The sequence below is a fragment of the Simochromis diagramma genome, unplaced genomic scaffold (genome assembly GCF_900408965.1).
Source record: "Simochromis diagramma unplaced genomic scaffold, fSimDia1.1 OVJJ01000553.1, whole genome shotgun sequence".
Taxonomy (NCBI): Eukaryota; Metazoa; Chordata; class Actinopteri; order Cichliformes; family Cichlidae; genus Simochromis; species Simochromis diagramma.
Genome location: NW_024387095.1, coordinates 3,804,483 through 3,828,597, shown reverse-complemented (window position 1 = coordinate 3,828,597; position 24,115 = coordinate 3,804,483). Strand labels below are relative to the sequence as shown.

The 24,115-nt window shown below is 40.3% G+C and overlaps 1 protein-coding gene across 1 annotated transcript in view; it reads right to left on the bottom strand.

Annotated features, from left to right (window-relative positions):
* gmds (GDP-mannose 4,6-dehydratase) overlaps positions 1-24,115 on the bottom strand; it is a 185,248-nt gene that overhangs the window by 34,067 nt on the left and 127,066 nt on the right. Inside the window, exons 8-9 of the mRNA XM_040046261.1 lie at positions 5,578-5,696; positions 5,153-5,249 (exon numbers count right to left, since the gene is read on the bottom strand). Coding sequence (XP_039902195.1) covers positions 5,153-5,249; positions 5,578-5,696 — 216 coding nt within the window. The remainder of the gene's footprint in view (positions 1-5,152; positions 5,250-5,577; positions 5,697-24,115) is intronic.

The following is a 24,115-nucleotide window of genomic DNA, read 5'->3' as shown; positions in this document are numbered from 1 at the left end:
GCACTGAGCTGAGGTCTCACTAAAGTGGGTGTGGAACAAAACAGACTGTCCCTAGGTTGCTTCCTTTAAAATTACAGTCTGTAGAGAAGACTGGAGATTAGAATGGAAAACACTGGATTTGTATAGCACTTTTCTAGCCTAGAGAAACCACATTCACCCATATACTCAAACGTAGCCTTAATCTATACACTTAAGTGTTTATCTACCTTACATCCGTGGCCAATTTAGAATCACCAATGAACCCATCATGAATGTCTTAGGGTTGCAGGAGGAAATTGGAGTGCCTGACGGAAACCCAAGAGCTCACAACAGAAACACGCAAAGTCCACACATAAAGGTCCTAGCCAACCCAGAGATTCAAACCTTTCCTTACACCAAGACATTTCAATCTAATCTAGATGCATCAATCTAACAAAAACTGAGAAGATCTACAAACAGGATCAGATAAATCACCTGAACCCAGGTGTATATTGTTAATTCAGATATATACACACACAATGATAGATGTGTATATTAAATGTGGCCTAACTTTTAAGTAATGTGAACAGTGCATGCACTCATAGAAGGTAATTCACCTGAGCCAAAATCACAGGTATCAGACTCTAAATGCTCCATTTCAGACATTTTTTGTACTCTTGGACATGTATGACATCCAGGAGAGTGCATATCCTTAATCTGGTCACCTCAGCCATAAAGCTTTGGCTATGAGCACAAAAGCCCCATTCACCTTCTATTCATAACTTTGGTAGCAGCCAGTCAGAAAAAGTTGGCTTCAAGGGATAGAAGCTAAAATAGCTTATTTCTGACTGAGAATGAGCCAAGGGGCTGAACGAAGGCAGAGTAAAAAGATAAATAGGGATTACTTTGAACGGTCATTGACGCAAAGCTATTTTACAAGAGTTTAAGATTAAAAAATACAAGCCGGAAATGAGAATAATCATTGGGTCCGGTGATTGGGTTCAAGCGTTGGGATTACTATGATTTAGAAAAAGATGTAAGTGTGCACTTACAATATATAAACTTGATAGTGGAAGAATTACAGTTGCCATCCCATCATGCACACTGACGGGTTACAGAAACATAAGGACAGACTGAGAGACAACTTCCCATTTATCATCACTTTTCCTTCTCTGCATGAGAGGCAGAAGAAAAACCACAGAGCTGTCAATCAACTCACAGTCGTTTACACCCTCCAGCAGCACATGAACTTGGAAGTATGACAGCCAGGGTGCATTAGTATGAACATGCACAAGCGTCTACATGCATGCGATTAAACGCCAAGTCAGTGACATGCACACCTGTCTCTGCACAGACAAATACAGCCGTCTTGGCCCCAAACGTTGTTTAGAGAGACAAATTGTGATCTGCAATAAATACTTCATGCTGAAGTTTAAATGAGGCAAGGAGGCAAACTGAATTTAAAAAAATCCCCACATTTACTGTCAACTGTATAATGCACGTTGTTAGGTAATATGCACTCAAAAGCAAACTACTGTACTGTATACATTGTGCTATGGAGAGTTAAGTGGAAAAACTAAACTCAAGGGACTAACATCAAACTTAGTTTTCCAGATGCTGTATCATGAATGTCAATCAGGTTCAACTTCCTGGGGCCACTGAACAACCTACAGCGGTGACCTGTGCATAAGACGTTATTTAAAATCCCAGAGTTTATAAGCTCTTAAAAGTATGCAGATACTTTTAAACAGTGAAATTCATGAATCTGACCTGTTAAAAACTGCTTTGTGTTGATTTTATGCACAGGACACAAAGTATTCCCATCACCAGCGGGTGCAGCAGATGACACAGCTCATAGAGGAAATTTACCAATTTAAAGTAGCAAAGTTGAGTATTTTTGAGAGCATTTGAAGTGCTGAAACCCTAAACTAAAGAACATGGAGCTGGCAACCAGAGCAGTGGAAGAGTTTTAGGGGGAACCTAAAACTGTGACATCATAACATGTTTCAGCATGTAGAAACGGTAGTAAACACACGCACACATGTTGTGCAGTAAACTTTAACATACAGTAAAGATGTATGTTAAAAAGTAATACTGTAGAGATATTGGGAGAGACTTTAGTGTAAGGTGGGGATTGGGGAAGGCTTAATTCAAGCTATCTGAATGTATTCGATTATACTTTTGGAGGCTATGTAAACTGTAATACAAATCCTCATATGCTGGCCTGTTTCTTTTTTAAACCCATCTTTTGAGATCCATTAAATTACAGCAATAGATCCTAACTGCTTCTGCTATTACTTTTGGTTTTGCATGCCAGTAAAGTGGAAGGTTTTTTCGAAAATGATGTGACTTTTTATCGTCACTTGCATGCCAAACATATTCTATACTCAACTTCCCATGTCAGAAAAACAAAATGTCAAGGATTCCACTCGCGCACTCATCTATAGACCAGTTTTTCCCTCTACCTGTGCTCTTTTGTGCCCTTTATGTGAGTGTGTACGCCTCTTTAACAAATCACATAGAACAAATGCACATTTACAGTTAACATCACCAGTCTTATAAAACAATTGGGTACAAAAGAAACTCAGAAAGCCAGACAGAAGAACCCATCTGATCACACCTTGGTATTATACCTGGCAACCAAAACTAATCAGAACCATTAGAGAGTAGTGCGCAGACACACCTTTGTAAAGCTGAGGCAAAGGCTGCTCACCTGAGCCAAACTTTAGGAGCGTTGACAGAAGCCCATATGGTGCCAAGAGTGACTGACAGCCCTGCAAAGTCGTGACAGTTGGAGCGATGTGAAACTTACTTGTAGCTGTCCTCAAAACAGCCCTGGCAGCTTGCACTGCATGTCTTTCGCTTTCACATGTTAACTATTGGTGCAAAATGCTGGTAGCTTTATTTTTTTTATTTTAACCAGCACGCACTACATTGGGTAAACTGCTTCCACAGTCGGACAAACGGGCTGTCAAGCCGGTAGCCCTGCAGGGTTCACACATGTGCACAAAAGACACGTTCACACTCACACACTGCACCACATGTGAGGCACACCTGCTGGGGCTCCTGTCCCAAGGGATTGAAGCTCATGTCAGACACACACTCTGACAGAATTAATGATGAATTACACAGATATTAGCACACAGCCTGAGGTAACACTCCTTCCGCGCTCCACACACAAACACACACACACCCCTACCTCGTTTTGGGCCCCACACAGACACACATTCAAACTTTTGTACTGCTAAACAGCAAACAAGACACCAAAAGAGTCTGAGTCAGCTGAAGTCTTAGGATATACACACACACACTTGATGACAGGTATTTCCACTTGAGGTGAGGCACAATGCTGAGCTATGAGCCCAGTGTCAGTCACTTCCTGTCTGCAGGGGTCAGAGGTTAAACATCCTTCAGTCTCTTTAAGCCATATAGAAGGGACAAAGGGAAAGAGTAGAGAAATTGCCCACTGTTACTGAACCATCCTCCCCTTGTTATCCATGCAAGCTCACTCTTTGCTATTGCTCTGTGATTATAACACCACACGTCAGGAGCAGTGTTCCCTTTGCTAGTGCTAATAACATGGAGCACCATAGCAATATACCATGGAAGCAGCAAAGGGTCAGCAGTTAAGAGTTATTCCACACTTGCTACATGAATAGTTTTTCTTTGAATGTTTACCATAATTGTGGTCAAGTGAGGTGACTCGACTGAAAAGCAGCAACAATAACGCTCTCAATGCTGGCTTCTCTCTTTCTTGTGTTCAAACACTTGTTAGGAAGCTGTCAATATGATAAATTTTATAGTGCTGGGTAGCAATAAGGGCATACAGTCATGCGGAAAAAAAGGTTTTCACAGAAAGGATGCAGCACAGCACACCCTTGCTGCATCCATAGGATTTAAGAGGCTAACTAGCAGCCATGTGCTGATAATTAAATACACTTGACTGATCATCAGCAAGTGAGAGATGTTTGCAGTCTGGAGCATTCACATGTGTGTTAACACAATGCCACAATATTCCCCGGAGTGGATGTCCCAGAAAATTTACCCAAGGTCAGATTGTGCGATGCTCAGAGAAATTAGCTGGTTATCACAAATGGACATGTACGCTGATTTGATCATATTTTAGAGTAGTTGTCCATACAGATACAGGGTTAGGACCTTGAGTGAATAAGCTGACACGGACAGAGAATAGAGGCCCAGGTGTGTAACCAGTGCTGCCGTACCTTCAGCTGTCAGTCACCAGGGGCTCCTTACTAATCCTCTGCCATCACTCAACTGCATCTCAACTCTAATCTCACCAGGCCAAAGCCCAGGAGAAAGGAGCTCCTGCTTTAAACTGAGAGGATGATGGCTAATCTCAGCCACAACACCCCAGGGTAACCCTAGAATGTCCACAGGGAGTAACTGCAATAACCCTTGACCAGGGTGATGAGAGAAAGACCTCCCAAATTCAGCAGACACCTTTCGAGAGATGGAGGAGTAATACACTGGCTAACATTATGAGTTTGACTTTTAGAACTATCATCTCAGCAAGCACAATCTCACAAAGAGGCACCAATATCTCTCCTGTGCTATCAAACTAGCCTCTCATTCAGCAGAATTGCCTCACTAACCCTTTGAGTCAAACTAACAAGTTGTTAGTATTAAAAATTTCCAGGTTGGACGCACTTAGCATAAGGTGGCAGGATATAGCTTTCAGTACTCTTAAAGAGATCATCTGGCTTGTTTCCAGCTGTTTAAAAAAAGCATACAATAAGCAGCCTGAGGCTGTCAAGTGACTGCATCCACTGTAGCTGACAAGTGTATAGTGCCAGACACAATTACCGGCAAACACATACACAAAGAAAAACCATGAAACATTCTTATATAGAACAATAAATATGTGCCGTGATGCATTATAAATTATATGCAACTATATAGATTGCACCACTATAGTAAACCATTTTCATTCTGAAGCCTCCTTTGGTTGGTGTGGTCCACAGTATTGTGCAGTTAGAGAGAAGAATCACCAAAGGTTTCTGGGATCAAATGTACAAATGTGTATTATAGACTTTATATAGGCCAGTATAGCAAGCATCTCCAGGTTCCCAGAACACAGAGGGAGGGGCAAACAGACCAAAGGTGTAAGAACTGGGTGCATGAATACACGTGCATTATACATATAGACACAAATGGTAGGAGAAACTTGACTTACCACTTCGGTGGGACGGAAGTATTTTGGGTCCACCTTCACATGTACCACCCCTGTCTCCTGGCAACGGCCAACCTCCTTCTCATCCTTTCCCTCCCACCTGGAAAGAAAGAAATCTTAGCAGGAACTAAGAGTTTCCCACACCTGCTCCAAGATTCAAGCGCCGTGATTACTTCTTGTGTAGTTTGTTTCCTTATAGTCTCATCCAGACAAAACATGTCACCTGCCTTTTTTCCCCCCCACAAACGAACACATCCTTCACCACATGTCAGTATCTCACAGCACATAAGAGGGGAGGTGAATGACAGGTTAAACATGGGAGGAATCTTTCCAAGACAAGAGACATAGGGTTGGGGTGTCTTATATTGAGGCCTCTCAGGCAAATCTGTGATTTTGACTGCAAAAAGAATACTGACATGTTGACTTACACAATGGTCTTTCCCACACGTCCAAAGGCCCTCTCCACAAACTCCCTCACACTGTGCACCTCCCCTGTTGCTATGATGAAATCCTCGGGCTCCTCCTGTTGCAGCATCAGCCACATAGCCTGAAAGAGACAGACACAGAGACAAAGACAGAGAGGTCAAACTACTGAGAGATCATAAAGACAGTTCGGTGATCCACACTGGACCGTGCCAAACTCAGCCCTGACAGACAGGAAGTGAACCTGCGACCTCTGAGCGGGGCATTCGCCCATACCTCTGCCCTGACGTCACTACAAGGGCTCAGGGGACACATACTGTGGGAAAGGAGGACAGAGCACTCCCACAGGCCCACTGTGTTGCTGGCACACAAAAATGCACACGTGGCCATGAATACACGTGCATTCAGGCCAACAGCGTTGCACAACTGACATACTCTAACAACTCAAAGATATTTTAAGACACATAAAGTGAAAGTAAAGAAGCTGATGAAATTCCTCAAATACAAATGAATTTTCCAAAACCTTATATCCTGACTCGCGTTTACTATTCCTAATTACACTGTGCAGGCAACGTTATTATTAGCTTAGATACCCCAGCGTAACCTATTACTTTAGGTCCCTTAATGGACACGGTGCTATATTAAACAACTAGCGAAGGCGTGGTTCCATAATATTTATGGTGAACTGGAGCCAGCAGGTCAGAGCTGCTGACCCCTGGCACATCCAGCATGATTAGAAGAAACTCGCCAGGGACACAAAGACAGACCAACAGACGCTCATGTCTCCACTCTTTAAAATCACAGAAGAAGACAGAATGAGAGTGACACAGAAGGCCAAGTCGTAATTTTTTCATGTTAAATTCAATTTCTATATAAACAAGACTAAAATCAGTGTGTAATTGAGACTCTATTGTTTCAAATTGTGCTAACTCATTTCAGTTTATTTATTTATTTGCTTCAGATTCTGAATTATTTGAAGAAGAAAAAAATACTGTGAAATTAAACCCAGCTGTTAAGTTGCTATAAACAGTCATGAATGTCATGTATTCTCCGACTCTTCATTATTTCCCCTTCAATAGCTCAACAACTGGGCTTGTAAATATAAAATATATCAGCAGATTAAAATCTCTGACATCCCATCATTTTTTTCTCAGTTCTATGGGTAAAGGGTCACATTTAACACTTACAACTTCCTGTCAGCAGTTTGTTGGCAACGTTTTTGTTTTGCAGTAAAACTTGTGCAGAAAGATGCAAACATTTCTGTGCATTGAAGTTTAAAAGATTGCAAACAGTACAAAGACAAAGGTTAAACTGCTCGATACGATGCTTTGATGAAACAACAAATGAAACGTGCCTCTAGACGTTTGGGTGATCACTAAAACCCCTTACATCTCGTGAAGGTAAAACCTTTTAGTGCATCTGTGAAAAGGTTTAAGCTTCAGTGTTCAGTACCCGATTGATTCCAACATGCACTGATACAACCCCAGAAGTATCCCGAAAACCAGTACGTGGTACTTTTTTCACACAACAGTTTAAAAACTGACACAGTCAAAAGAAAGTCAGTTGTGATATGGAATAGTAATCTTTGCATCAGATTTTCATAGTAATCAAAGTAACAGCGACTGCTAATTTGTTTACAATTCTATGATAATGTCACCAGTAGTGAAAAACAAAACAAAAAAACAGTCCCGTTTCTCTTACTCTAAATGTTGTGTAATGCTGTGAGCTTGCATGCTGAACTACTGTATGCACACATTTCTGTGCACTGTTGTGGCATTGTTTAAGCACATGCCTTCTCGCAAACACACCAGCAGTGATGGAATGAACTTCCTCAGGGAGGCGAGGGCCATTCTACCTCAGGATCGTTCAGGGTCACCTGAGCGCTCAACAATGATGACTCCCCTGAGCCTGACCTCTGACCTCTCACCCTCTGGCCTCTGATGAACAAACCAGACTCTCACACGGCTACACAAGACAAAAATTGCAACTCGGCGTGTAACTGACAGCACAACAAAGCAACCAGGGCGTCATCAGAATATGGTATTCAGTCTGCTGCCACATTTTGGGCCTGTGAAGTTTACAGGAAAATGTAATTCTCTTACAAACGGCTGCTTCTGACAAATCATAAGTAACAATTAAGCAGAAGAGATAACAGAATATTTCATTAGCAGTCCGACAGTTTAAACCTTTTATGTTGTGAACTGCTATGTTTTTCCATGGCTTTGACCACGATTATGCATTATTTGAAAGCAGAAAGCCCCGAGCGTCAAATGGTGTAAACCACTTTAACGTTTTATTACTACAGCAACAACTGCAGATGCAGAGGACCCCGATGTTTTAACAGGAGTCCATAAAGATCAAAACTGTAGTTTTCTAAACTTTCACTGTCTATACAGGCGCATTTATATTCAATCATCAAACAATAAAAAGTTTCAATTCCATTTTTTAAATCTTTTTGAGTTAAAACTAAACTGTTCCATGGATAATGGCATAAATATTGATCATGGATATAAATTGAGCTATGACATTTTTGTGCAATATTCCTGCAGTCTTCTTTTAGCTCCAGCTCCAAAGTGCTCGACGGCATGTTCATAAACATGAAGCACACGAGTCTTGAGTGAAGACGAGTGAAGAGTTTGCTTTTATCCGTTATATCAGTGTATGTTGAAGATCTTTAGACAGCAAAGGCAAACTTAGATGTCAGTTTCATTCAGATCTTTCTTTTCTTGTTGTTTTTGCTACATTAAACAGTTTATACAAAATAATTGAGTGTTACCACAAAAGTAGCCAGCATATTACACTACAATATTTTAAATTTATATCAACAATACAGACATCAATCCTGAGAATTTAATCAGAGGTGAGTTCCCAGTCTGCCATTTCCAAAATATGTCAGCGCTTTCCTTTTCGACGTGAGCAGGAATAAGCATCACTGGAAACAGTGGAATATCAAACACTGACATCTACACTGTAATACTGTTTTGATCATCTGACTGGCTGATTATTTGAACTTGTAATGAAGCAGGCTCATTCCCTTTTCCTGAAAATCCCCACTGATGGATGTGTAGCCTGCAGTAAACTGGATGGCTGTGATGATGGGAATTGGAAACGTAGGTCTGCTTCTCTTGCAGCCAGAGAAAATGTTTACGGCAGGAGCTGAGTGATATGGCCTCTGCTGATTTTTTTTTAACAAGGATATGTAATAAATATTCTGATGTGTATTTTTCTACGTATTGTAGTGGGAATAAAGAAGAATGAAACGGAAGATTGGTTTATTCATCTCAGCCCGTTCAGCGATAACTTCTCGTTCTCGGCCTCTTTACACCCGCTTTCCTTCTTTTACCTTTTACCCTCTTTTTTCCCCTTCTCCCGCTCCTCCTCCCTCAGGATTGCTCTGCTTCATTAGCTATCTGATAAACAGCTCAGAGGTTCAGCCCTTCACACTGAACCCGCACCTTCCTGTTCACATGGCCACAGGATGACCCCCATCACACACTCCACACTTGACTACAGCTCAGAAACAGCCAGTGACCAATGCGACCACTGCGGACCCCTTTACCTGAAACATATTCTGACACACACGAGGGGAAACCGAGCTGACCAATGTTTAAATGTTTTTTTTTCTATTGTCTCGGAGTTCTAAATTTCTGTTGGAAGTGATATGAAATGTGGATTTCAGTACAGCTCTTGTTGTTATTGTTACTCAATTTGACATCTGTAATTATTAAAATACAAGCCAGATCTGCTTTTCGAGTTATTAAAATACTCTACAATACAAATTTTCAAACAAACTGGATAATATAAAGAGTTCTGGAGAGTAACTTTGCTTCTATATTATGCATAGTTTACTAATGTAATTAGTGAACTAAATGTAATGGCATAACTACTGACACTGCAATCCAAAATTACATGTTCCTGTTTTGATTTACGTTGTTTACTTCTTTTAATTATGTAGATCACGTGACCATATTGAGTTATAATGCATGTTATAGCAAAATTTTATAATCATTTCATTTAAAAAAAAAAATCAACACAAATTATTTCCTTTTTAATCTGTTGTTGTTGTATTTTATTTGCTTTGCTTCTTTATCTTGTAAAACAGAGTTCTGTATACATATGATTCAGGAATCAGTAAATCTATTGAATTTTATTTATAATTTTATTTTATTTTTTTCATTTTTATTTTTATTAAAGACTTAAAACCAAACCAGTACTCAGTGTTCAAGATGACTGATAGACTGAAGAGACGTTTTTCCAACATAGTCCCAACATGCTGGAGGCCTACAGTAAAAGATGTACTAAAAATTATACATGCAATGCTTTAAAGCTGAATTCAAAGTTTAATATTACATCTTATAATAAAATGCCATCCTTCTGTAGCTGACAGGGAATTACTGAAACTTAAAGCCTGCTTAAAACACTTTGATTTGGAAATGGCCATGAATGCCAAATTAAAATCTGATGAAAAATGTAACACCAATAAAAAAAGTTAACAAGTAAAATATCAATGTATGTAAAATATCTTTGTGCAGATTCAGGCAACTTCAGACAAACATAACTGATTCAATATTAACCGACTCAGCAGTGACCTCAGCAGGGCAGCATCCCCTTAATACGGTAGAAGTTTCGTGGCTTCAGCATTCAACTGCCGTGGCTGCGACTTTCTTTCTTTTTTTCTTCTTACAGTGTGTTATATTTAATCTTTTCCATATGCTCCTGTGAGATAGAACACAGATAGAGCACAACCAAAGGGACTGAGCTGCGGGAAAATCCCTGGTTTAAACCAAAGGCAGCCTGCTGACTCAGAGTACTGAGCACAGGTCACAAAGTGCAATCTCACCACTATGACACCAACTCTCTGCTACTGCTGACTGCCTTTCAATAATATATACGTAGTAATTTGCAATAGCGTCACAGTCTCTGTCGATAAAATATTCTCCGATAGAGAATATCATCTCCAAGCTGGCAGAGAATAAAAGGTTTGTTTTGCTAAACAAGTGTTAAATCCTCAGGCAGAAAACAGATCTTATACTCGATTCCTTGTTTTCCAAAAGTGCCTAAAAAGCATCTTACAACAAACAGAGCACCCAAACCACAACTTAAGTGATGACTTATCTGGACCTCCCTCCTCTGCTGACCCCTCCATCCTCCCTTCTCCCACTCTGCGTCTCGCCTCTCTCCCAGGCTGTTATAGCCACTCCATCTCCCCTCTCTAGCTGCTTGACTCCAGCTGACATGTGGCATGGCTCACAGTGAACACTTAATAGAGCTGCGATTATGCCTGCACAAAGCCATCGGCCCCAGCACACACTTTCCTCCTCATTCAAACATGCAAATGTAAAGCAAAGCCACTTTTTACATGAAAAGCATAAATGCATTCATGAGGGCACTTATTCAAATTATTCCAGAAACACATACAGAGCTTTATAAACAGACTGGTCACACCAGTTTCAGTTAGAATATAACATGTTGCTCACTCTGCTGTCTTCTCAGCTATAGAGCTCGACCAGAGCTGGCTTTTCCAGCTCATTTGGAGCTTAAGAGGTTCTCAGCCCTGTTCCACAACATGCTTGCACAGCTGCCAGACAAGAATGTTAAAGCCTGAAAAGTTAAAAGAAATGCTCTCTTTTCTGGCGTGGACCAAAGTCAAGCCTTGAATTCGAGCAGACACAGCTCCAGTCTGCCGGGCCCACCGCTCTCCACTGATAATGAGATTAATGACCTGCACTTACTACTATGTTATGATACTATGATACGTCACATTTGAGCTCAAACATGGCCACGTACGTCATAAGTGTGTGTTATCGGCTGGTCTTTTCGGACCCACATCCATCAAGGGCCAGTACTTCCCGGATACAGTGGCAATCATCTACAGCCATCTTGTACTGAGATTAGGCAAATAGTATTGAAATGACGACTTCAGAATGACCTAGGGGCCACTGCTGATACCAGACTGAGGGCAGTTAACCTCTTACTACTGTGGATGTTTATATATGACTATATTTAACATCAAATTCATCATATTTTTCAAAACAATTCAAAAAATAATCTTATTTTGTGTTAAGAACCTTCTTTACTTCACAACAATTCAGAGTAAGACAAATACCAGGGGTTACGTTCATTAAAGTTTCTACAAAGTTCTTCATCAGTACAATTTAAGTCTTCATGACTTTTCAAATGAGTCCACTGGTGCTTGTACTTCCTATGTTCATGGTTTTCATATACTTTTTCATAAAACTGTCATTAAAAGATGCTGCAAATGATAAGACCTTTCTCCCAGTTTCTGCCTTCCATCCTCAATAAACCAGAAATGTTCATAGCCAATGCAGTTTTTCTGCCAGCATTTCAGAAAGTGAATAGAAAAACAGATTTTTGTTTGCCACTCATCAGCCCCCACCCCCACTGAGGTGTGAATGTTGCAATGTTGGCTCGTTCACTTCTGCCTAAAATCCAGAATAGTCTAGAGTGGTTCAGTTGTCAATAGTAAAACGTTTTGATTTCACTCTGATTTTTTTCCACTCTTCTCTCACCCCAGAAGGGATTTAACATCATTTTTCTAAGACATTACACATGTCAGAAAATAACTAGAGGGAAGTCTGTGAACAATAGATTATTGAAGTGTTTTTCCATCAGTTTGTGTTCAGAATTGTCTGGTGGCTTCAGAATTGCAGCACAATGATGCACTCCGGCCAGGCTTACTTAGCCAAGAAGTTAGAGTGTATTAGTGCTTATTGCTTTCACAGCCTACAGTTACTTTTTACATTCTTTTGTTCCACCAACAACAATTGCAAATAGTCTTGTGCTCCAAGACATCAGTCACATAGGCATAGAGACCAGTTGGCAACTACCTGGCAACCACTGGTTGCAAGGGAAAAATTTGTATTGCCCATCTGGCTAGTGAGTGGTTGGTTGCTGGAGGTGCGGTGAAAACTGTGAAACAGGCATGGAGGATTAGAAACTAGTCACTGACCCCAGGTAATCCCAGGTCACTAAGACAAATGCGTATTCCCCAACTAGTTGGTGAGAGGTTTGAATCATTTGCATTTAAAGTAAAAGTTGCAACTTTTGAAACATTGGTTTTAGTGGTAAGGCACAACTTTTATGTTAAAAGTGAATATTCTGTTTCTGGTTTGCATTGCACTTTTTTTTTTTAAGATTCACTGCTGTTTGGTGGTTAGTTACAAAGTCTTTGCCCACAAATCGACATCTTTAATGCAAGCTACAAGTAATAAAAGCAATCACTGGGAGGTTTTTTGGGCAGTAATCTTTTTAAGACCAACTTCACCCAACTACAGCCAGAAGCCTCCAGCAACTAGCTGCCAATTGGTTGGGGAATCCACATTTTTCTAGAATCCAGACATGTCAGGAGGTCCCTGACCGGTCTCTAGGCCCGGGTGACTGAGGCCTAATTTAATCCAAACTGATGTTACATGTAAGCATTTTGATGATTCAAATATATTTCGTAATGCTCAAGAACATACAGCCGATGCTGTTTTTTGTATTCACGTCTTATATGTATATTTGTAACTAAACCACAACCACTAACTCGCAACCACTTGACAAGTGTGTATATGTTTGTCTATTAAATAAAACATTCCTGTGAATGTGTTCTACAGCATTCCATAATGGTGTAGATGAGTCCAAAGAACTGTGGCTTCCTCTGAAAGTTCCCCCCCCGAAATCACCCTTTTATTCTTTGTGCATCATTGCTGTAAAACACATTACCTTGCATGTTTACACCCTCCCCAACGGCCCCGACAAAGTGTTTAGAGCTGTCAATATGCAAGTGACTCATAAACCAAGAGTCCTCCTTGCTTCTCTAAACGGCGTATCACATAACAATTCCTGACGACACAGCAATGACACACAGTCCATGCCTGTACAAACATTTTAAAAGCCAAATAAGCAATGCAAGGAAGAGAAGCAGATACAACTCTGCAGGATTATGTGTCGTCTGCAGCATTAACTACAGGTAGCATTTGACACTTTTCCTTCTAAATCTGTTGAAAGCAGGTCAGACTCACTGACTTATAAATCAGATAAATTTCATGATCAATATTGGGAAGTAGTTTTATTTATTTATTTGTTTAACACCTTTGTTAAAAACTTGCACTCATAAACCAATCTCTACCTGATAAATTCAAATAACACCTAGCTCTGCTTTTGAAAAGCGACAGAGGGGTTTATGAAAAATTTGAAACCGTTTTTAAATTAACAACTTAACAACGGAATATTGAAAATGAATCAATTATGTACATAACTGAAATTAGATAAAGCATTGAGCTCTCTCAGGTAGGGATGGGTATCGAAAACCGGTTCTTGTTGAGAACCGGTTCCCACTGTTTCAATTCCTTGGAATTGTTTGCCATTTTTGCAAACGATTCCCTTATCGATTCCAGTCGCCCCGAATCACGTCACCACGTTGCGGAGCGTCATTTACCTGGCAGGAAACACGGCACCTAAGCGGCTCAAACGCTCAAAAGTTTGGTTATACTTTACGAGAACGGATGACAACAGGGCAACTTGCAATACTTGCAAAGTAGATATTTCATTTAAGGGAGGAAACACTACGAATATGCAAAAGCATTTGCTGACAAAACACACGATGACCTTAAATGAATGTCGTGTTTTTAATTCCGCTCCAGACTCGTGAATCTCAACCCAGCAGCAGCGGTAACGTTTGCACGTCCTCTCCCGTTAATGCAGCAGGTAAATAATCAACTAAGAGTGCATATTATGTTAGCGCGATCTGCCTTATTACAAAACCTGCCATTACTGTGCATTTAGGTGACCATGATGAGAGAGACAGACAGAGTCTGGCTCAGATGCTGGCAGTTCTTGCTGCAGTCTACCGGTAGCGTCTCCTTTCAGGCCAGGATAGACGAATGTCACCGTGCAGTGACTAAGTTTGTGGTCAAAGGCTTGCACCCATTTGCCACAGCAGATGCCCCCGATTTTCGGTAAGTGAATGTGTTTAATTGTCGGCAGGGACATTACTGGATATTCTTGTGTAATTGCTACAGAATAATTTATGTTATACTTTGTTATTGCTACAGAAGAATATTTATTTTATTATTTTACATTTACAATTTTTTTTCCTGGGGACCCTGTGACACCCCATTGAAGAGCCGTAGGCTGTGAATCTCTTAAGATCTCACTGTTGGGTTTGTAAGGCCATGTTACTCTTGTTCAAAGAGAAGATATAAAACAGTTGTAAGCTAATCGACCTTAGTGTTCTCCTTTTTTTTTAAAAAAAAGAATCGATAAGAGAATCGATAAAGAATCGAATCGTTAAACAGAATCGAAAATGGAATCGGAACCGTGAAAATCTTATCAATACCCATCCCTACTCTCAGGTTATCCTGCAACTGTCACTGGACGACCATTGTTGGGGGTCTAAATAGGTTCAGGTTTAACTCATGACTTTCACTGGGTCACTTGAAGGACTTGACAGAGTCGTCCTCAGTAAATTTCACTGCTGTCTTGGCCTTGTGTTTTGGACCCTTGTCTGTGGCAATGTCTGAGGTTCTGAGGACTATGCAGCAAGTTTTTATTAAAACATCTCTGTACCTGACTATTCTCTCTTTCCCAGTCACAGAAAAACAAATCCAAAGCATGATTCTGCCAATGCCACATTTCTTCAGGAAGGGCTTCTGTCAGGGCACTAAGCCCAGATCAGTGGGAAATAAATCTCTCATTTTTGAAAGATAGCAGACTAAGAATCCTGGGTATTCTCCATTTGCACTTGTTTCATATCATGTAATGTTCAACATGTGTAGCTTCATGTTTTTTCTATACGTGGCAGAATTTGGTTCAAATCTGCTCTAAATATGAAGTGAAGTGTATATAAATAAGGAAACCTTAACAGTAGCTAACAAACTATATATAAAATTTATGTCCTTTTGATGACTGTGAAAGTCAGGATTATTTCATGCAATTATGTTGAATGAAACAGTGTTTCCTTTGCCACCACTTAGTTACAGCACTACTCATAACAGAATTACTTTGCACACTGGCAACTGGTAATCATCCTTAACAACATAACACAAAAAACTCATAAGGCTCTGAAGCTGGACATGAAGAGACATTCAGTCTGCGACTCTGTGACTAAGTCCTGCCGCACGCTGTAGAACAAGTACAGATAAACCAGCTGGTAAAAATAACATTTAAATGAATCTCTTTTTAGCACATTAGACGTGCTCTTTCAGACAGCCATGGACCAGATATCAAATTGGAATGCAGACTAAATGCACTGAAATGGAGACTGGTGGGCTAACATTCCTCACGTTCCTGAGTATCGAAGTTTCATCTAACGTGTTTTCATTTCCAACATATTTTATGTGACTTAACTTAGATATGTTTCACTTTTCTCTCTCAATCTGTCTTTATCTGAAAATCCCCAAATGTCTTCTTGTGAGTCAGTAAAGGGCAGGGGAGGATTTGACAGAACCGTGAACCAGTCCAGACCATACTTGGCTGAACCAAACGAATTTAGGTTAGACCCGGACAGGCCAAATGAGGTAAACGCAGGGACAGACCAGGCATTAGCAGCCTCAACATAACTGCTTTCCAACCGTTTTGTGCCTAAATGCAAGTAAGAACTTCAATCATTCAATTTAGGGCTACATTTTCACACATACACTGATACACACACAGACATGCTAGTACACACAACTTTCCCAGGCTCCACCATCACATCGTCCAAATGGCTGCTATGGAGCTGTGATTTTTAGCAGAGCAGCTTCTTTTATTTTTTTCAAAATTGTTCTATTTTTTTTTTAAAATCCAAGATTCCTATTTTTAGACATGGCTGAAATTATTAACCCTCCTACCCCCTTTACACACACACTCATCCTTCATTCTCCTCCCCCTTTCTCCCCCCTCCTTCCCGCTTGTCTCTCCTGTTGTATTTTGACCAAAAAAGTCAGAGACTGTAATGTTTTTCCCTGTCAGACACAGGCTGTCTGGACGTTAAGTTGAAGACAGAAGAGGCTATATTTGCAGTCTGACCTCACTCTGAACGCAAGCACACAGACACCCACACACACACACGTGCACACAGACACACACACACACACACACACATGCACACAGACACACACACGTGCACACAGACACACAGAGTTTTAACATGGTCAGGGATGACGCAGGGACAACCGCACCTCTGCATTGTCAGTTTCATTCTGACCATGTTGCTGCTGGACAGGCCTCGCATCAGTGGTCAGCCTCAGTGGATGCTCTTTCACAGACAACATCCTGTTAACCCAGAGGCCACAAAATTTCTGTTGATCAAAAAAAGTTGAAAACATTTTATTTTGTTGATTCCTGGGTGTTGCTTCTGGGAGCCCACGTCTAAGATTAACAGAACTCGTAGGGAATGCGTTTAATTCTATGTCCCCCCTGCATTCAAAAGCTGCTGTAACTTGAATTTGTAAAAAGATGAGTGGCATTGCCCAAATATCCTTCACTTGATGGAAAATGAAGAAAAAAGTGAGGAAATACAAATCTCCTCACTGTGCCACATGTCCATACGTTACCATTAAAGACATAAAAACTCAAAAATTCCATTCATGGTTGAAGGATGTGTCCCTTATTCTTGGAAAATGATACAAGATGTAATTTTCCAGATTCCTGTCATCACACTGAGGCTGCTGGGGGTCGCATCATTGTGTTGTACAGACAATAATGCTCCTTTTGCTTTTCACTTGACTTTTGAACTCTTTTTTCACCACTATAATAAGTTAATCACATTCACTTAAACATGTGCATTTACTCTTATTCTGTGAGCTTTTGACTGTAACAAAATCCTTACGAAATAAAACAAGCTGAACATCTGAAGTCTCTAAAAACTTTTTAGTGCACTCAATTGTTACTGAGGACTCTAAATGTGTTTTTAGCCTATAAATAGTAGATTTAATCCACCGGCACCAATAAAAACTTGGATTCATTCACATGTGGCATTAACACTTTCTCCATATGGTGACATATGACTTTATTTAGATAAAAACCTGAATCACTGATGATGCTAACAGTGACAATGGACATTTGTGTGTGTGTGCGCACGTTTGTGTGTGATTTACTCTTCTGTGTGAAAGGACGTTGTATGCCGCAAATCTATCAAAATTATATTTTATTATAGTCAAACAGTGAGGCTGCCTTCTAGGAAAATGAAATTCCTTCAGCCATCTCATATTGATAAACCAATCCATCAATCAAACCGGCACCCATTCCTTTGAAATTATCAGTGGGTTTGTATATCTAAACATAGACACAAGCATGGGGAAGTCCACACACACACTTGAACTTGGCTATGACCTCTGGCTGTATGAGAAGTTAAACAGTCTTTCCATGTTTTCACCACAGGAATGGACAGGGGTCTCATAAAGAGTGTCATTCACTATTTAAGTCTCAAATTCACACACATATACATAGTAAACTAAATTGTCCATGCATGCAAACACACACACACACACACACACACACACACACACACACACACACACACACACACACACACACACACACACACACACACACACGTTGGGCAAAGCACCATGTAATGCAGACAGAGCTGCTGATTCTCGGAGTTTAGCGATAGCGTCACTTTTACACCGTGAGAACCCGAGAAACACATTTCTCAAAGGAGCCCTCTCATTCGATGTGGGTGTGTTACCATTTTTGGGGAGAAAAAGGGGGATAGCAACACAGACACACATATCCACACAGACATGAGTTAAGTAATGTTAAATATAGCAGCTGAATGCTAATCTGTTATAGCTGGGTTATGAATAGGCAGTGTGCAGAGGCTACAGAGGATGTGAACCGTGTTTAAAATAGTTAAAAGGTTTAAAATAGTTGCTTCAGATTTTCTGCTCTTTATTTAACTGACTTTAACTCAGAATTGCACACAGTAAAAAAGATGCATGTGAATGTGCATCCTGTCAGAGAGAAGGCATCAGCAGCTAGAGGCGGAGTGATGTTAGGCCAGAAAAGTTCTCTCTTTATTCAGCTCCCTCTGACGAGGCAGGAAGAAAAACAAACATAAGCATGGGTAGGATGACCGCTGCCTCACAGCGTAACAAACAAGCTTATTGATTATATTTATTTCTATATCTCTCACCATACACCACAATATCCAAGCAGAATGTCACAGCAGATTCTTGGAAGCGAGGGTAAAATCTACAGTGACGGAATAAAGTGGACGCAGGGTGGCTTACGATGATGCTGCAAAGTTAACAAATTCTTGTTTTTCAGCATTTAAATGTCAAATATTCCCATTCAGTTTCTAAAATGTGAGGCTTTGTCTCTTTTATATATTTGAAGAAAACACAATTTCTAAACATCACATGACTAATTTTTCAGTATCTGTTAAGAAGAACAGGAAAAAGAAATGAGAGCATGATAATAACAAAAAACGTTTAGTTCCATCCATAAATTCTAAGAACTGCATTGTTTTTAGTTTTTGAGACCTATTTTAAAAAGGGGGGGTAAGGGCCTGAGAGTATGTGAAGTGGAGATAAACGTGACACAGGAAGCTAATTTTGTGTATTTCATGTTATCAGGAATTGTGGGATGTCACTGGCTGCAACAGTCTGATCGTAGGCAGTAGATGCAATTTATGGTAGTTGGAATATTTTTAGTCTTTCCATGAAATCTGAAAAGAGATAATTCCATGGGAATTTGGACTCAGACGGATCAGTTAAAAATGAGAGACGTTTGTCAACCTAAATGACAAGAAGGAAAGAGTGAGGCAGAAATGTAATGAAAGTTATTAACAAGCATGAGGAGATATCCTTTAACCTTCCTGCAATGTTTAAGGCAGAAATCAGAAGACGAGAGGTTAGTAAGTGGGCGGTGAGGAAACTGTACGGGTGTTTGCGGATTGAATTGCCAGACTTCCTCGACTGTTTGAATTTGAACTCATGATCCCTGACCTTGGGGGGCTGAAAACAGAAGCTGAACTCCAAGAAAGAGACTGTTTACAGTGTAAACAGGCCTGAACACAGATTGTGCTCCTACATGCTGCCCTGCTTTTAATCTGTCACTCGGAACAATGGTCACTTTCCCCTTCAAAGCTGTTATGTGTGAAGGCATGTGTCAATGCTGGACCACGTCTCTGTGCCTAAAATGCATTTCAAGCTACAGTGATCTCATCGGAGATACTATCAGCCTGTTTACCGTTTCTACGCTCCTCTGTGGCTACTACACTTGCACAAATTGGACAATGAAGAGCAGGTGTGTGCATGAGATACCAAACTCTGTGTGTTTGAGACAAAGGTCGGTGATTATTGTAAAATCCCTACTGCAGGTGGAAGAGCAACTCTCCTGCTGAAAAGCAGGCAACAGACAGAAATACAGACTGAACAATTTAATGGTGTTTTGTCACATGTTTAAAAATGTTGTTAGTATATTTAAAGAAGGGCAGAGGCCAACCGTCATGTTGGATTAGGCATCAAGCATTTTTAAAGGCAATTCTTATACAGAAACATTTTTTGTAATGTTAAGTGAACATCACTTAACAGTTTTACTTTTTTATTTTAGTGTCAACAGTAGAAAATAGTGACACACACCACCCATACATTATTGTGTTTCATGCCTTCTTTCTGCACTGCAGCAACCTGTGCAGTCATACTGAAGCGTCTGCCTAATAATCTGTGCAGTGGGTTATTGTGTATTGACAGACACTGACATTTTCCATCAGCATCAGCAGCAGTATTGATTATAATGCTGTAAAAATAACAAAAAATGTAGAAGTAACAAACATTTTGGATGGAAGCAATGCAGGACCCATGTCCATTTGTCAGCTATGTCCACTTGTCATTTTGGAATTTTTGAGCAGTTCTGCCATACCCAACAAAAAATTCACCAGTCACGTTTGTGTAGAAACTATGGGTTGACCGTGGTTATGTCCAGGTGACCAATACAATCGCAAGGATGTTTTTGGTTCACCACCCTTTGTGTGACCAGCTTCACTCAGGAACCTACAGTGAATTCCTGTGAACTGAAGGGGAATACACATTTTTCCCTAGTGACAGGAGATTGCCAGGCAGTTGCTGACTGGTCTCTAGGCCCATGTCAGTGAGGCCTAATCCCTGAATTATGCTTCAGCAGGAAATCTATGTTGTAACTTACTTTGTAACCAGAAACTTTCCCTAACCCTACTCCCTAACCTTCCACGTCAGTCAGACTCATTGTGGGCTGAATCTTTAGTTACATTTCTCGAGAAGTGCACATCATGTTATGCAATGAGTCTGATTGGCATGGAAGGTTACGGAGAAGGGTTAACAAGGGCTCTGGCTACATGGTGAGTTACCACACACTTTATGTAAAACTGAGCAAGTAGTTTTTAGAGCTTCCAAATAATGACACCATAGTTATCCTGCAAAATAGAGAATGTGCCAAATGAAAGAATAATAATTAAAGAATATCACTGAAGCTAATCTGTGGTTTTGGAAAAATAAAAATCTGTGTTCTGTCAAATGAGTAGTTTGTCTTATCTGCATGAACTGAGACAACACTGATAAGGGAGTGGGTGACAGAGAAATTCAGCGAAAGATCATTGGGGGGGGGGGGGGGGGGGGGTCTTCGGGGACAGCTGGGAAACTGCACATTCATCATTTTTGCAAAACACAAAATGGGCACAACATAATATTTTAAAAACAGATAAAATCCCCTTCATCCTCCGCGCTCTTTATCTCTCTTTTAAGTGCCTGTTGATTCATTAATGTTATCTGACCGCCACAGCAGGGGTGAAGGGAGGGAGGGCGGCCCGAAACGCACACACAAAAACACATTCACTATTTCCTGAAGCACAGTGGCACACACCGCAGTTTCCTGTGGGAATTTTTCAAATCGGCTATCTACTTTCACCTGCTGCTACTGACAGACTCATCGTCCGGCTAACGTCATCAGAACATGAGTATTTCACATAGAAATATGTAACACAAAAAAACTGACACACAGTTAAAGTTGATCAGTTACATTCTGACACCACATCTGAACTGGTGTCTCAGGCACTTGCTGAGAGACTAATCACAACTGTTGTATCTGGCACTTTTTACATTTTAGCTTTGAACAGCAGCACAACAGCTTGGTGCTGCGCTCGCTAGCTTGTTTGGGTTTTCAACGTGAACTCACATGCTTGATGCTTAACATGCTAACAAAAGAGACTGTTCCCAAAAAAATTGGGATGCTCTGTACAGTGTAACTAAAACAACAATGCAATGATCAGCAAATCTCATATGCATAGCTTATTCAACTGTTTGCTGAGACATTTTAATATTTGCTGAAAACTATTAGATGATTTAGAATTTTTGATTATTCTAACTTCGAACACAAGACAATAAAAGGCTGTAAAGTAAGTGGAACATAAAGGAGATAGCTGGAGGGACACTGCAAGTAACTAGGTGAACTGGCAGCAGGACAATAACAGGATTGGAGATAAAAAGATTATCTTAAAGAGTTTTTGTCAGGAGTAAAGACAGGCAGAGGTTCCACAATGTGCGAAAAACTGCATCTATAAATTGTGGAACAATTTCAGAATAATGTTCCTCAAAGTTAAATTTTAAAACTTTAATTATCTCATCATTAATAGTACATAACATCATTAAAGGATTCAGGGAATATGGAGAAATCTCTGTGTGCAGGGAACAAGGCGGAAAGTCAATATTGCCCGTGATCATCAGGCCCTCAGGCGACACTAAATTAAAAACAGACTTGATTCTGTCTTTGAAATCACTCCCTCAGAAACTTCCAGAAACCATTAGCTGTGAACACAGTTCTATATGCTTTCCACAAATGCAGGTTAAAGATCTATTGTGCAAAGAAGAAGCACACCAGCAAATCTATAAAAGAAAACAGTCAAAGTATCAAAGTGCAAACCACAACAGGATTGAAATTCTGTGGCAGGACGTTAAGAGAGCTGTGCATAAATGAATGCCAGTAAACCTCAAATATCTGGAGCAATGCCGTAAAGCAGAGAGGGCAGAAATTCCTCCATGACGATGTGAAAGACAAATAAAATGTTCATGTAGAAAATGATTCATTTAGATTAGTGCAGCTAAACATATTTCTATAAGCTACTGAATCATGTACTTAGTTTTTCACAGTGCTGCACAGAGTCCTGTGAAAACTCTCTTTTTCACACGACTGCAATCCTTGCTTGTAAACTGAATTTCATTATAATTTGTTGAAGCAATCACACACATATGGCCATCAGACACTGCACTATTCCCACAACCACAAAGCACAGTAACTCCAGTGCTTCCTACAGTATCACACACACACACACACACACACACACACACACACACACACACACACACACACACACACACACACACAAGTTATCAGCAGGGAGAGCAGATCAGATGAGAGCGGCGTCCCTGTTGATACTAAGGTGATAACATCAGGACATTAACACAAACCCAAAGCCAAACGACACTGAAAAGGACAAGCGATTAACAGTCAGTGTCATCAAAACAAACCGCACGGTCACTCCACAGTTACACACATACAAACCATATACTGACATACACACACAAGCTTTGAACCTACTAGAGGTGTGTGCTTTGAAATGTTCCTCTAATGTGTCCAGTGAGTAAGATAAGACAAGAGTAGTGTAAACAGTAGTGTGTGTGTTTGTATTATATGCAGTGCCTCCACATGTTGAGCATAGGAAACAGATGCCTCACCCCTGGCTATGGGAGAGGGAGAAAGAGAGATTGAAAAGAAGAGAGCGAGGGAGAGCAAGAGAGGCTGTGTTTGTATTGGAGCATGTCAGCAGGGACTGCACAGTCTTGTGGTTGTTGTTCCACATTGTTCCACAGTCAGACACCCAGAGGGGTACACGGATAATAAAGCAGCGGCTAAGTTTGGTCAGATTCAGTGGTTCATGCTGACCTTTGCAAATTCCTTACATATGGTAATATGTGTGTGTGAAAGGTTCTCAAGAGAGCTCCTTATACCCTTGCATTTTCTTGCTATGAAATTAAAGTTTAAAATGTACAGCACAATTACAGCTGACAAAGAGAGCCTACTACTGTAAAATGTTAACTGCCCTATGCTCTAATACAGATTTAACATAAAACGTGGCATTTTACTAAAGGTTGAAACCAGTGCTGAATAACTGTGTTGCATGCAACTGCAAAACATAAATCTTTAATTTTATGTGCAGGAAAAATTCAACTGATAAAGCCAAAACCAAAATTCCTGCCTTAAATATAGGAAGCCTATAATCCCAATGAAAATCTAATCAAATCAAAATGAAATGTTTCAAGTATTTTTTTACAATTTTAATAATCATGGCTGACATCTAATGAAAGGAAGAACTCCAATATAAAACTGTTTAAAATACTGTATACCTGAGGTAGCTGTGGCTCAGGAGGTAGAGCAGGACACCAACTAGTCGGAAGGTTAGTGGTTAGATATCGGTTTGCTCAAGCCATCGTTGAGCAAGATTAACCCCAAGTTGTTCTTATGTATGAATGAGTGTGAATATTAGATAGAAAGCACTTACGTAGAAAAAGAACACACATGCAAACG